This window comes from Scyliorhinus canicula, chromosome 5, assembly GCF_902713615.1.
Source record: "Scyliorhinus canicula chromosome 5, sScyCan1.1, whole genome shotgun sequence".
In the NCBI taxonomy this organism is placed as follows: domain Eukaryota; kingdom Metazoa; phylum Chordata; class Chondrichthyes; order Carcharhiniformes; family Scyliorhinidae; genus Scyliorhinus; species Scyliorhinus canicula.
The window spans coordinates 142,936,206-142,950,840 of NC_052150.1; the positions used below are offsets into that span (position 1 = coordinate 142,936,206).

A 14,635-nucleotide genomic window follows, 5' to 3' on the forward strand; every position below is an offset into this window, starting at 1 on the left:
TTACCAATCTTATGGCAAAATATTTCCTCTTGGTGTCTAAATGACCAGGTATGAACTTTGCCTGGCATTGGAAAATATCAGCAAAATGTGATGTACTGGAAATCTAGGCTGAAAAGGCTGGATATGCTTCCACATATATAATAGTAATTGCTGATTGTCACAAGTAGGCTTCAATGAAGTTACTGTGAAAATCCCCTAGTCGCCACATTCCGGCGCCTGTTCGGGAAGACTGGTCCGAGAATTGAACCCGCGTTTCTGCATTACAAGCCAGACTTTTCCAATCTCCTATGCCAACTCCATCCCATGCCTCTTCCCAAGCAATCCTCATACCATGCCATTCTATTCCACCCGTGCTCTTTCAAGCCACCCCTCCAATGCTGTCCCCTCAACCCATGTCTTTTTGTATTGAACCTGGAATCCACAAACTCCCTCTCACACTCCTTCTTTGCATGGGGGTAAGTGATACACCAACCGTTGGCAACTGCATGTGTCCCAGCTCTGCCCACAAAATTAAAGTGTCAATTATTTTGTGCATAGCGGAGTTCCACAAACTACAGTCAGGAGTTTTAGAAATTGTATTCGACAACCACTTCCCTAAAGCTACTTGCAAGTCAGAGATTAGAAGAGCCAAATCTGGTTATAAATGGAGGACAAGATGTCTTGTGTATGATGGATCAAAATATTTTACGCTCATAACATTCCAAACCTGAAGCCTACCTGAATGCGACAATAAAGTTTAAAATATCGATCTAACCAACTATCATCTCACAAGTGTAGAACAACAGAGCTTTACTTGCCTGTTAAACTGACAGGAGAAAGCTCATATTGTTATAGATATGTGTTGAAATATATATTTACATATCTGCCGCACTTTTAATGTTTTGGATGCGATTCATCCAGACTAGAGGTTTTATCCGCTCTGATAGAATAGAATTTACAGTGCAGAAGAAGGCCATTTGCCCCATCGATTCTGCACCACCCCTTGGAAAGAGCATGCTACCTAAGCCCATGTCGTCACCCTATCCCCGTAACCCAGTAACACCACCTAATCTTTTGGACATTGAGGGGCAATTTAGCATGGCCAATCCACCTAACCTGCACATCTTTGGATGTGCAAGGAAAGCCCTGCAGACACATGGAGAATGTGCAAACTCCACACAGACAGTCACCTGAGACCAGAATTGAACCTAGGACCATGGAGTTGTCAGGCTGCAGTGCTAACCACTGTGCTACCGTGCTGCCCATGTTTAAACTGCTGTGTTTGATTAGTTTATCCATTTTCTGGCCCCTGTCTATCTTCCTTTTCAAATGTTTGCAACGTTTTGGTCTTCCTGGAAAATAGTACGGTAAAATAACTTCAGTGTTTGTGCCATTTCTCTGTCGCTGCCTGAGAGTTTAGTTTGTGCATCCCTTACAGGCCCTGTCCCTATCATGATTTTAGTGCTCACTAATTTTTCAAATATAATTCTCATTTATTTTTCTAAAAGTGTATTTAGAAGTTGGGGTATGTATTTACTTGCATATGGTAACAAACAAAAATGTTTTGTTTTGCAACCAGTGAAGAACACCTTTTCTGGGCATGATATGATGATAATGCATACCTTCTAGAAATATTAAATGCGAATAACTGTCTTTCATTAATTTTTGGTATTTATATACTTTATAAAAGTAGCTTCATTTCTTTCAAAAAATGATTTAAATATATTGAAGCACACCTCAAAATTTTTGGAAATAAAACCTAGTTACCATTAATATAATTCAAACCCCAAATCATTTTCAGTAAAATTATGAAATGTTGTCTGAGTCACTACCTGAGACAAGTTTAGGCAGCTGTTAACTTTCTCTTTCTTCTGCCGTATTCACAGTTTAAATTTTTAACTCTAAATGTTAGTAAGAGAATCCCACCTCTGAGAAAGCTGTCTGCTTGTGGACATGCTGATAGATAGATAGAGAAATACAGCACAGAACAGGCCCTTTGGCCCACGATGTTGCGCCGAACTTTTGTCCTCGGTTAATCATAGAATTTTGGACAATTTTTCATGGCCAATCCACCCAACCTGCACATCTTTGGGCTGTGGGAGGAAACTGGAGTACCCGGAGGAAACCCACGCAGTCACGGGGAGGTTGTGCAGACTCCACACAGACAGTGACCCAAGTCGAAATCGAACTTGGGACCCTGGAGCTGTGAAGCAATTGTGCTATCCACAATGCTACCGTGCTGCCCTTAAGAAGTTAACCTACACTCCATTATTCTACCCTAATCCATGTACCTATCCAATAGCCGCTTGAAGGTCCCTAACGTTTCCGACTCAACTACTTCCACAGGCAGTGCATTCCATGCCCCCACTACTCTCTGGGTAAAGAACCTACCTCTGACATCCCCTCTATATCTTCCACCATTTATCTTAAATTTATGGCCCCTTGTAATGGTGTGTTCCACCCGGGGAAAAAGTCTCTGACTGTCTACTCTATCTATTCCCCTAATCATCTTATAAACCTCTATCAAGTCGCCCCTCATCCTTCTCCGTTCTAATGAGAAAAGGCCTAGCACCCTCAACCTTTCCTCGTATGACCTACTCTCCATTCCAGGAAACATCCTGGTAAATCTCCTTTGCACCTTTTCCAAAGCTTCCACATCCTTCCTAAAATGAGGTGACCAGAACTGCACACAGTACTCCAAATGTGGCCTGACCAAGGTTTTGTACAGCTGCATCATCACCTCACGGCTCTTAAATTCAATCCCTCTGCTAATGAACGCTAGCACACCATAGGCCACCTCAATGCTGTGTTCAATCAATTGATAAGTCTTGACTAATTCAGTCTACTTGAATATCCCATCTTGTGTGGGTGTAGGAACTGGTTATTGAACAAACTAGAGAATGAATCCATTAGCTTACCCTGGTTTGCTCACTACTTTGCTCAACAGATAGTCACTTTGACTGCAATAATGCAAAAGACTGCATATTAAATGTGACATTTTGGCAAATTTGATTGAGTGCTTATTTGGAAAATTATGATCGGTGCTTGTATGGGTCTATTTTTAGTTTCAATTTTTCACTGATCTCTTAATTGACCATGTGTTTTATTATTGGATAGTTTTTAACCTTTTAGCAAAATATATTTTTCCTGAACATAGCATCATTTTTCAATAAATATTTTCCACTTGATTATTTTGTCAATTTTTCCCCACAGTTTATCTTCCCTATTTCTATTTTTACCTCCTTGTAATTAGTTTTTCATCCCAGTCTATACTTTGTCCAATTCCCCAATTAAATCTTATTACCTAGCAATGGTCGCTGCTTTGATGTCGTCGTCCCCCCCCCCCCATATTTACTTCTCTTATCTGCACTGTTCATTTTGCTGAATCCAACAGTCTTTTTTTCGGCTTCTTGTGCACCAGATAAAGAAGGAATCCTGAATGCATTGTAAAAACTCAATTTCTTGTCTCTTAACCATTTGTTGGGGGAGTAATTGAAATTTTCCATGAGTATTCGCTTGTTCATTTCATGGATTTTCTTAAATATTCCTTCTATCTTTTTCTTTCCAATATTAATAGTCTCTGGAATACCCCTAAGTAGAATGATTAATCTCCTCTTATCCTTTATCTCCATATGGACATTTCTATCTTAATATTAGTTATGTCCCTTTTCTCTACTAATTGTGTTATCTCTATTAGTACAGCTAATTCATCATCACTGCACCCCTGCCCACCTTCGCTATTCTTTTTAAATTTTATATCCTGCAATGCCTAATTGCCAGTCCTGTTAATTATTTAGCCATGTTACAATTACGCTGACTACATGTAGCTCCCCACTGAATTTATTAATTCCGCTGCCCTTGTTTAGTTTGGAGCATTGACACATGAGCAATTTAATCTTTTTCCTTCATAGTTGCACTCTTATTAGAAGACATTTCATTCACCAAAGTTGAAATGAGAAGTTTTTGTTCTAACTTTGTATTTTCTCCCATAAAATAGCACTTACTGCTAGCACCATCAGATGTGGCTGGATGGGGCATCTTCATAAAAGAGCCAGTGCAGAAAAATGAATTCATCTCTGAATATTGTGGAGAGGTTAGTTGAAATATCGTATGTACATTGAGGGTTAAGTATTAGAATCTTCTGTGGTGGTCAGAAATGTTTACCTCTTTGTTAATTGAGAATTTACCAACCATTTTCTAAGCATCTCAGTAGATGTGACTGGATTTTAGTCCAGCTCCCAAAGCAGAAACAAACATGTGCTGAACTCCCTCTATTCTTCTATGCTCAGTTGCTTCCAGGATTAATGAAAATAACAACTACTAAGGAATTAGGTGACACTTGATGATTGGAATTGCTGACTAAATCACAGAATTTTGCAGTACAGAACAAGGCCATTCGGCACATTGTGTCTGTGCTGACTCGCCCAATGAACAATGCACATGGATATGTTTTGCCAATTCAAAGTGCCCAATATTTGCGTGTTAGGTGTAGAGAATTCCAGATGGCAGAAAAAGTGCATAGTTTTATAAGGAATTTACAGTCCATGAATACGATCTATACTTTTCAGAATAATTTAGTTTCTATGCACTTTTTAAAATTCTTTCATGGGTGTTTAAACCCAGAGCATTAGCCTGGGCCTCTGGATTAATAGTCTAATGACATTACCATTATGCCACCACTTCCCTCTGCACCTAGCTCACTGCCCACTCTGTTAACAACCAATATTCATGTAGTACCTTGAATGTGATAAAATGCACCAAGTCTGAACATGGGAGCACTGTAAAACAAACTGTGACTGAGCCACTTAGTTGCTATTAGCATTCACAACTGTCTTCAATCAGAAGTTCCAAATGGATGATCCATATCGGCCTCCTCTGGAGGCCCCAGTGTCACTAATGTCAGACTTCAGCCAATTCTATTCATTCCATTTGATATCAAGGAATTGCTGAAGGCACAGGATACAGCGAAGGCTGTGGGCCCTAACAATATTCCAGCCGTAGTACTGAAGACTTGTTCTCCAGAACTTGCCATTCCCCTTGGTAAGCTCTTCAATACAGCTACAGTACTGGCATCTGCCTGGCAATGTGGAAAATTGGCCAGGTATGCCCTGTACACGAGAAACAAGACACATCCAACGCAGCCATTCTCAATTTGGGTTACGCCAGGGTTACACAGCTCCTCACCTCATTACAGCCTTGGTTCAAACTTAGTCAAAAGAGCTGAATGCCAGAGGTGAGGTGAGAATGATTGCCCTCACAGTCATTTGACCGAGTGTGGCATCGAAGAGCCCTAGCTAAACTGGAGTTTATGGGAATTGGGGAAAACTCTCCACTGGTTGGAGTCATACCTGGCACCAAGGAAGATGGTCGTGGTGGTTGAAGGTCAATCATCTCCAATCTAGAACATCACTGCAGGAGCTCTTCAAGTTAGTGCCCTAAGTTCAACCGTCTTCACCTGCCTCATCAATAACCTTCCCTCCATCATGAAGTCAGAAATGGGGATGTTCGCAGATGACTTGTTCAGTATAATTCGTGACTCTTCAGATTGCAAAATCAGACAGAGCATCTCCTCCCTAGAACACATGATCTAGGAGCAGAAGTAGGCAATTTAGCCTCCCGAGCCTAAACAACTTCAGTGTGATCATGGCTGATCCCATCATGGCCTCAACTCCACTATCCTGTCCGTTCTCCATAACCCTTCAACCCATTACCAATTAAAAATCTAACTCCTTAAATGTACTCACTGATCCTGCACCCACTGCACTCGATAGCAAATTTCACAGATTCACAACCCTTTGGGAGTAGTTTCTCCTCAAGTCGGTTTTAAATTTGCTACCTCTTATTCAATCCCTCCACCACCGATGCATTGTGGCAACTATGTGTACCATCGACAAGATGCACTGCAACAACTCACCAAGGTTCCTCAGGCAGCACCTTCCAAACCCACAACCATTACCATCTAGAAGGTCAAGAACAGCAGATACCTGGGGAACACCACCACCCGGATGCTCCCCTCCAAGGCACTCACCATCCTCATCCTGACTTGGAAATATATTGCCGTTCCTTCACTGTCGCTGGGTCAAAATCCTGTAATTCTCTCCCTAACAGCACTGTGGGTGTACCTACACCCCAGGGATTGCAGCGATTCAAGGCAGCTGACCACTTCTGAAAGGCAACTAGTGCAATAAATGCTAGCCTAGCCAGCGTGCCCATATCCCATTAATGAATTAATATAAAAAGATCAGATGACTAAATGCTTAGTCAAAGAGTTGGCTTCATTAAGTGCCTTATGCAAGGAAAATTAGACGTTGTGAGGATACTCCAGATCTTAGGGCCTCAATTGTAACGATTTGTAGTTTCAGAATTTAGCAACAGTGGAGGAGTAGAGAAGTTGTGGTAAGGAATAACTGGATAGCATCAACGTACATGTGAAAGTTAATGCTGTACTTTTGTATGATATTGCTGAGGGCAGCGTGCAGGTGATGCCAAATATAGATCCGGGGGGGGGGGATGGCTGTGCAAATAGGAAGAACAGGCAATTGCAAGTGATAATCTGGCTATAATTCGATAAGAATGGAACCAGGTGAGAGTTGTTCCGCCTAGCTGGATAACAGTGGAGAGAATTTGAAGGAGGATGGTGTAGCCAACCGTGTCATGGCCGCTGACGGGTTGAGAAGGACAGGGAGGGAAAGGTTAACCTGGTCAGTCACTGAGGGCTGTTTCAATGCTGTGGAAAAATTAGGTGGAGAGATTCAAACATGGAATTCTGGGAATGGTAAAAATTAATTTGGCAGATGGCAGCACATTCAAGGAGTTGAGAGGGAAGGGAGCATGTTTCTCTGCACACTACTTCCATTTATGTCCCCAGATTCTGTATCTTCAGAAAACTTTTCAATTTTAGACAAATGGAAAATGAAATCTCAGCACAATTGTCTGTAGAAGACTATTCTTATACTCTGCCGGGAAAACATCTTTTTACCTCAACTCTTTGCCATCTACCTCCTAACCTGGAGGTGTTTCATTATTGTGGCTCAAAAGCCAAATGCAGCATGTGAGCTTCTTTGACCTGGCCTATGTAATTCTCACTAGTCCAATGCACAAAACCACCATCAGCATCTTTGGAGGGGGAAAATATAATGGAGGTAAATTTTTCTGTATGATTTCATTTTGAGGATACAGGGTTCTTGGGTGTGTATTATGGAGCAGAGGTGGAGTTGCACTTTGTGTATGGAGAGCTAGATTCTCATGATTTTTTTTGGAATCTTGCTTTTTGTTAAAATATGTACAGGATGTATGCCTGAGTGGCAATCTTGTTCTGTGTATGAGGGATCCAGTTTGCGTGTGGATGGTCTTGATTGTGTGTATACATGGGTCCTGTTTTCTATACATAATGGGTTCACTTTTGGTGCCAGGATCTAGCCTTTTCAGGGTTGAAAAATATTGTTTAAAAACTATCAAGCGTTTTATTACATTTATTCATTGAATTTAATTTTGGGCGCAAAACAAGACTTTATGGCCTCTGTGGTAGATCTTTTAGAAAGCTGAAAACCAGTACTGAACACATCATGAAACTTCATCCCACTCAATTAACAAAACTTAAAAACTCAATTTCAGTATTTGTAATCTAAGTATTGGTGTAACTTTAAATCTGACATTTCTGAAGATGAAGATATTCTAGTTGCACACACCAATTTTCGTGCCCATGTGCAATAATGTTGCTCTTCCTATAAAGCTGATGTACACTCTGAGAGAAAAAAGATAAAACAGTTGGAAATTGAACAAGTGAGTGGACCGTGTAGCATGTGTCTTTGCTAAGACCCCACTTTAAATCCTGTTAATGCTCCATATTGAATGGTTTACATTTCAGTCGCATATTTGAGCTGTATTTCTAAGGCCACAGACATGATAACCAGCAACATCTGACAAATTAGGAAGCAGCATTTCATTTTGTAATATGTATGTGATGTAATATTAATCAAAACCATTTTCCAGATTATATCCCAGGATGAAGCTGATCGTCGTGGCAAAGTTTACGACAAATATATGTGCAGCTTCCTTTTCAACCTGAACAATGGTATGAACATTTTCTGTTTAGGTGACCTGCATAAATCAAAGCTCATTCAAAGAGTTGTGAAAATGTAGAAACCATTATTTATAATATTCCTTCATCTTTTCAGACTTTGTTGTTGATGCAACACGCAAGGGTAACAAAATACGTTTTGCAAACCATTCCGTTAATCCTAATTGTTATGCCAAAGGTCAGTATCATCTTGCTTTCATTAAATTTGTGAAAAAAACTGGCCCTGAAATATAGAAACCATTTTTTAAATGTTTGTGATTGCAATGTAAAGCAAGATGCGTGTACTTCTTTATACTTATCTGAGCACAGAGCGTCCCTGATTTTGGAAAGATGCAAATAGTTCACTGATGTAAAAAAACATGAACTGCTAACCCGTATGAATGAGTTGTGTTCAGAAAAATTGAGTAAGCAACATCCTGTTACTCCTGTAGCAGCTCAGTAATCAAAATGCCACCTAAGAGAACAGATCTCAAATGGCTTATTACTATGTCCATAAACAGAATTCAAGTAGAAATGCAACTCAAGTTATATAGTTTTATATAAACACCTTTCATTACCACTTCACAGCCAGTGAAGTAATTTTGAAGTGTAGGATATACTGCAACCAATTTGCACACAACAAGCTCCCACAAATAATGACCAGATAATCTGATTGGTTTTGAGGATTTTCCTTTCATGGGATGTGGGCATCACTGGCAAGGTTGTCATTTGTTGTCCATCTCTAATTGCGCTTGAGAGGATGACAGTGAGCTGTTGCCTTGAATCTGTAGTCCACCTGGTACAGATACACCCATAGTTCTGTTGGGAAGCGAGTTCCAGAAGTGCAGTGCATTTTGTATGCATTGCACACTGCTACCACTGCGAATTGGTGATGGAGAGAATGAATGTTTAAGATGGTGGATGGTGTGCCATTCGAGCAGGCTGCTTTGTTCTGGATGGTGTTGGAGCTGTACTCATCCAGGCAAACGGGGAGTATGCCATCACACTGCTGAAGTGTGCCTTGATGATGATGGACAGGAATTGGGAGCTGCGATACTCACCTCAGAATGTCCAGCTTCTGATCTCCTCGTGTATCTATAGTATTTATATGGCTGTTCCAGTTCAATTTCTGGTCAGCTGTAACCCCCTCCAGAATACTGATAGTGGAGTGTTCAGTAATGGTAATATCATTAAATGTCATTGGGAGATAGTTACGATTTTTCTCTGGTTGGAGCTAGTCCTGCCTACAATGTGTGGTGCAGATGTTACTTAGACGATATTCAGATTTGGCTGATAACTGCCAAGTGTTGCTGCAAATGACAATGGTATCACTATCGTTTTCCCTCTTGGCGTTGAACTCCTTTGTCTGTATTTGGACCGAAGCTATAATGAAGTTAGGAGCTGAATACCCTGGTAGAGCCTACACTGACATCTGTGCAGAGGTTATTGCTGTATAAGGCTGCTTGATTGCCACATTCCATCATTTTGCTGATGATTATGAGGGGGCTATTGAGGCAGTAATTGGCCGGGTTGGGTTGGCTTGTTGTAGACAGGACAAATCTGGGCAAATCTCCACGTAGAAGTCCGGTAGATGCCACTGTTATAGCTATACTGGAACATCTTGGCTGGTGGCACAGTTAGTTCTGAAGCCCAAGTCTTCAGTACTATTACTGGAATATTGCCAGGGCCTATAGCCTTTGCAGTCCACTGCCTTCGGCTATTTCTTGATAACCCACGGAGTGAATTGAACTGGCTGAAGGCTGGCATCTATGATAATGGGGGTCATCAGGAGGAGGAACGCCCAATTGGTTTGCATCTGTGCTGCCATCTTGCTGGGTCTGTCCTGGTGGGACAGGACATTCCCAGGAATGGTGATGGTGTCTAGGACATTGGCTGTAAGGTATGATATCAGACTATTGCTTGACTAGTCCAAGAGTCATTTCTCCCAGTTTTAGCACAAACCCCTAGATGTTAATAAGGAGGACTCTGCTTGGTCAACAATGCTGGGTGCTGTTGTCATTTCCAGTTCTTAAGTTTGGTTTGGCATAATTGAGCGACTTACTATGCCATTTTAGAATTGACCACATGGTGGTGGGTTTGTGGATTGAGGGAAATATATTGACCAGGACATCCGCTTCCCTGCTACTCTTTAAAATACCACCATGGAATATTTTATGGCCTTTTGAGAGGCCAGCCTAAGTTTAACATGGCACCTCTGGCAATGCAGCACTCTCATTACTGCCAACCTTGATTTCTTTGCACTCAAGCATCCAGCGCCTTTTGATTTTGGAATATAAGTAAAGTGGTTTTATATTTTTCTCTTGATTTTAGTAATGATGGTTAATGGAGACCACAGAATTGGCATCTTTGCCAAAAGAGCGATCCAGACTGGAGAAGAATTATTCTTTGACTACAGGTATGAACACCCATGATTTTGTAGCATGAGTGCTTGGCAGATTAGGACTTCTCTTTCATTTGCTTTGAAATAATGTCTTGTAATTCACATTTTGCTAAAATCGTCTGATTAGAAGTAATGATTAGCAAGTGAAACTTTGGAACTGATTTATCTATTTAAATTTAGTAGATTGCAATATTTATTTTACAAGTGACATCTATAGGTTGGAATAAATTAGCACCCAGGAGATAGTCAAATCTCTACTAGAGGGGAAAAGAAAACAATTATGTTGTGATACTATCACTCTGTGTCCAGTGGCTTATGATGGTAACGCCAATCACTCAGTACCCAGTAGCTTTCACATTTTAAAGAGGAGGTGCCCTTTATAATTAAAACTTCCATTTGAATCAGGAGTCAAAATGGTAGAGCCTAAACCAGCTATCCAGTTCAATGCCTTTTTAATCACCATCACCTAGAATTTTAAATGCATTTTTGTCAAATGAGACCACTTGATTTTTTTCCCCCATTGAGAAAAGTTCAGGTCCCTTTTTTCGAACTGTCCTTTATTGAATTTGTCTGTCACCATGGCATTTTGTAATTATGCAAATTTATATTTATGCTTCAGGAGTACAGAACTGTTTAGATGACCCGTTTTACATCAGATTTTATTTTGTTTGGGGCAAGAGGTGGAGTAGCTTCATGTATCAAAACTTAGTGTCTAAGTATTACTAACTTAAAACAGTGCAATAAATTTAAACCAGGCAAAAATAACCCCAAACATAGTTTTTGATGAGTAATGACTGAATCACCAACCCTTTTGTGCTGAAAGGCACAAACAAATATTGCAGTAAAGTTGGGTCTTTTAGGTTATAATTAAACATTAAATGGTGTTTGAATGATTCAGCCCAGATCTATTATTAAGGTGCTTTAATTTAGAAAAACAGCCTATGATTCTTTCAGGGCAAGGAAGAGTTGGTAGAGGAGACTGAAATCTTAATACCTTTTCAGCTAGAGACATAAGTGGAGGAATTGAAGATTGGTGATTGAGAATAGACTTGAGGTAACAAGTGGGTCAGCCTGCAATTGCAAGACAGAGTGGGATGGGTACACAAAAGGTCTCAAAGCCACGGTTGGAAGACCAACAGAGAGGACGCAATGTAGAAAGAGGGGCAATGCCATTAAGCGATTTTAAGAGGCAGACCACAATTTTATATTACTTTTGCTGAGTGACAGTGGTATAGGATAAGAGTGGCAGATTAAGCAAGACAGGAGTAACTGAGTTTTGAACTAGTTGCATTTAACAAGGGATTAAGCATGCAGTTAGTGCCAATTAAATAATTGCCATTCTCTCCAATTCTATTGATTATTAAAAAAAAATTTTTTTTAGAGTACCCAATTATTTTTTCTGCACATGTTTGGGTTGTGGGGGCGAAACCCACACAGACACGGGGAGAATGTGCAAACTCCACACGGACAGTGATCTATTGATTTATTTTTACTGGACAGTAGTGAGTCGTCTATTTTTTACAGGATAGTAGTGATTAGTCGATAAGTGACAAAAAGGGTGGATCAGGATTTTGGCCATGATGTGGACATGCCGGTGTTGGACTGCGGTGAACACAGTAAGAAGTCTTACAACACCAGGTTAAAGTCCAACAGGTTTATTTCAAGCACTAGCTTTCGGAGCACTGCTTCTTCTTCGGGTGAATTAGGATTTTGTCAGTTGTGTAGGTGAGGCTGCAGAAGGCAATGGCAAACTACTGCAGTACATTTCCAAGCATAATTGTGGCCCTTGGAAACCCATGATCACCAAGTAGGTGAGGCAGAGGAGGCAGAATTGTTTAGGTAGAGTTAAGCACTCTTGGTGATGAATAATAGTTTAAGGGGTTTGAAACTCTATTCTGTGTCAAACAAGGGGCCGTGTTTGTAGCCTGAGCAAATTTCTGAGAAGGATGGAATCAGTAGTGACAGAAAAGTTTGTGACTGATCTTCCTAATGACTAGTTAAGTATTCACTATTTTTGTCAGGAAGTCAAATAACAAAAAAATTATTATTCTTGAAGAATTGTCATGCCATCAGTGTACATATGGGAGCAATGCACAAATGAAAGAGACAAGGATAGAACTGGGAAATCCCAGAGGTGTTGCTCCAACTATTGTGTTTAAGAATGTAAGGAATAGGAGGAGGAGTATGCACCCTATATTAAAACTGTCCCCAATTCTAGATTCTCCCAAGAGAGAAATATCCTCTCTATCTACTGTCAACATCCTCGAAGAATTTTCTATCTTCTAATAAAATCCCCTCTCGTTCTCAACTCCCAATGGGTATGGGCCCAACCTGCTCAAACTTACTCATCATCCCAGGAATCAGCCTACTGAACCTTCTTTAAACTTCTTACAATGCAAGCAAATCGTGCCAATAAGGCTGTATGCAGTCTTACCAATGACTTGTACAGTTGTAGCAACATTTCACTTTTGTACTCCACCCCCTTGTAATAAAGTCTGACATTTCATCTACACTAATTAGTTGTAAATGCATGCTAACTTTGTGTTTCATGTACAAGGAGACACCGGGTATCGTTCAGTATCACAGCATTCTGCTTTTCTATTCTTGTGCCCAAAGTGGACAATCTTGCATTTTTCCACATTATACTCCATCGGCCAAATTTTTGTAGACTTCTGATTCTGTCCTCCTCACAACTTGCTTTCTTATTTACCTTTTATATTGTCAGGAATTGGCTACAATACATTCACTCTTCACACCCAAGTCATAAAAATAGTTGGCACCCCACTAGTTAGTTTGCCAACCTGAAAAGGACCCATTTTCTTGTCAGTTAGTCAATCCTCTATTCTTGCTGCTAGGGGCTGGTTTAGCACAGCTGGCTTGTAATGCAGAACAGTGCCAGCAGTGCGGGTTCAATTCCTGTACCGGCCTCCCCAAAACAGGCACCGGAATGTGGCAACTAGGGGCTTTTCGCAGTAACTTCATTGAAGTCTACTTGTGACAATAAGCGATTATTATTACTATATTACCCCAGACACCATAAGCTCTTACCTTTGATATGGCACCTTATGAGATGCCTTTTGGAAATCCGGTTGCACCATATCTACTGATTCCCCTTTATCCACCATACTTGGTACATCCTTAAAAAAAATTGTCCTTCCTTGGATAAGGGGACCAAAACTATACAGTACTCCATGTGTGATTTTGTCAACAGCATGTTGGTAGGTAGACTTTATTTTTTGGTCTAGTAATTGCTGTGCTCCTACGAAGACTTTTCTGATAAACTGAGTATTTCCATTGGTTGGTGAAATTACACCATGACTCACAGATTTATGATCACAAAAATTAAAGGGGTATTGCAGTAGTTAATGAGTACCTCAAAAAGAAAATAAACAATTGTTTGAAAAATATTGAAGGAAAGGGATATTAAAGAAGACACCAAGGACAGGGCTCAAAAATGCTGTTAGTCGATGGCTGGGTTTAAACAGATCACTGTTACAAATTACTTTTTTTTTCATTTTAGGTACAGTCAAGCTGATGCCCTTAAATATGTTGGTATAGAGAGAGAGATGGAAATACCATGAAATTAAACTGCCTCAATTCAAAACATGGGCAGCTGCTTTTACATTTCAGGATTTCTATATGTACTGTATGGAGATGTATTTAAACAACTCTGGTTGATTAAAACAAACTACTGTGATAATTTATACTGTAAAAAAAATAGAGCTTTCTTTTTTCAAAAGCTGCCGGTTTTATATCTTTTACTATACACCAGTGTGGTGAGCTGTTGGTGCAATTATATCAATTAAAAAAAACTTGAATTTCTTGAATTTACATGTGACCATAATTAACTTGATTTGTTTTGGCATGAATGTTTTATAGTGATGGGAACATTGTCCTTTTTAAGGCATGACAGGAATGTGTGCTGGATTGCTCAGCAATATCCTGTTCTTGATAAGGATTTTCCAGTGTTCTGAGATATGATCTTTTAAGGGCCTGCAGTATAAGTATTCCATGACTCGACTTTGCACACATTTGCCCTACTGAGCCTCACAGCAGGTATGCATTTCCAGAACCTATTAAAATGTGTTAAGAAAACCGACCACACATTCATATTTGAACGTCGGTGATAGGAGCTGAAGCTGGGAGAGTCATAAAGTGTTGGTGACTGAGAAAATAGTGTCTACAGGAAGTTACAG

The 14,635-nt window shown here is 40.2% G+C and overlaps 1 protein-coding gene across 4 annotated transcripts in view; it reads left to right on the forward strand.

Annotated features, from left to right (window-relative positions):
- The window catches only part of ezh2 (enhancer of zeste 2 polycomb repressive complex 2 subunit), a 126,408-nt gene extending 112,138 nt beyond the window's left edge, over positions 1–14,270 (forward strand). For 3 of the 4 annotated variants that reach the window (XM_038797779.1, XM_038797781.1, XM_038797780.1), the window contains 5 exons: positions 3,977–4,072; positions 7,972–8,053; positions 8,157–8,237; positions 10,370–10,454; positions 13,960–14,270. In XM_038797779.1, the coding sequence (XP_038653707.1) occupies positions 3,977–4,072; positions 7,972–8,053; positions 8,157–8,237; positions 10,370–10,454; positions 13,960–14,020 (405 nt within the window). In that variant the 3' untranslated portion in view covers positions 14,021–14,270. Of the gene's footprint in view, positions 1–3,974; positions 4,073–7,971; positions 8,054–8,156; positions 8,238–10,369; positions 10,455–13,959 lie in introns of those variants that run through there. The other variant, XR_005460723.1, reaches the window with a different exon arrangement.
- Positions 14,271–14,635: the final 365 nt, after the last annotated feature.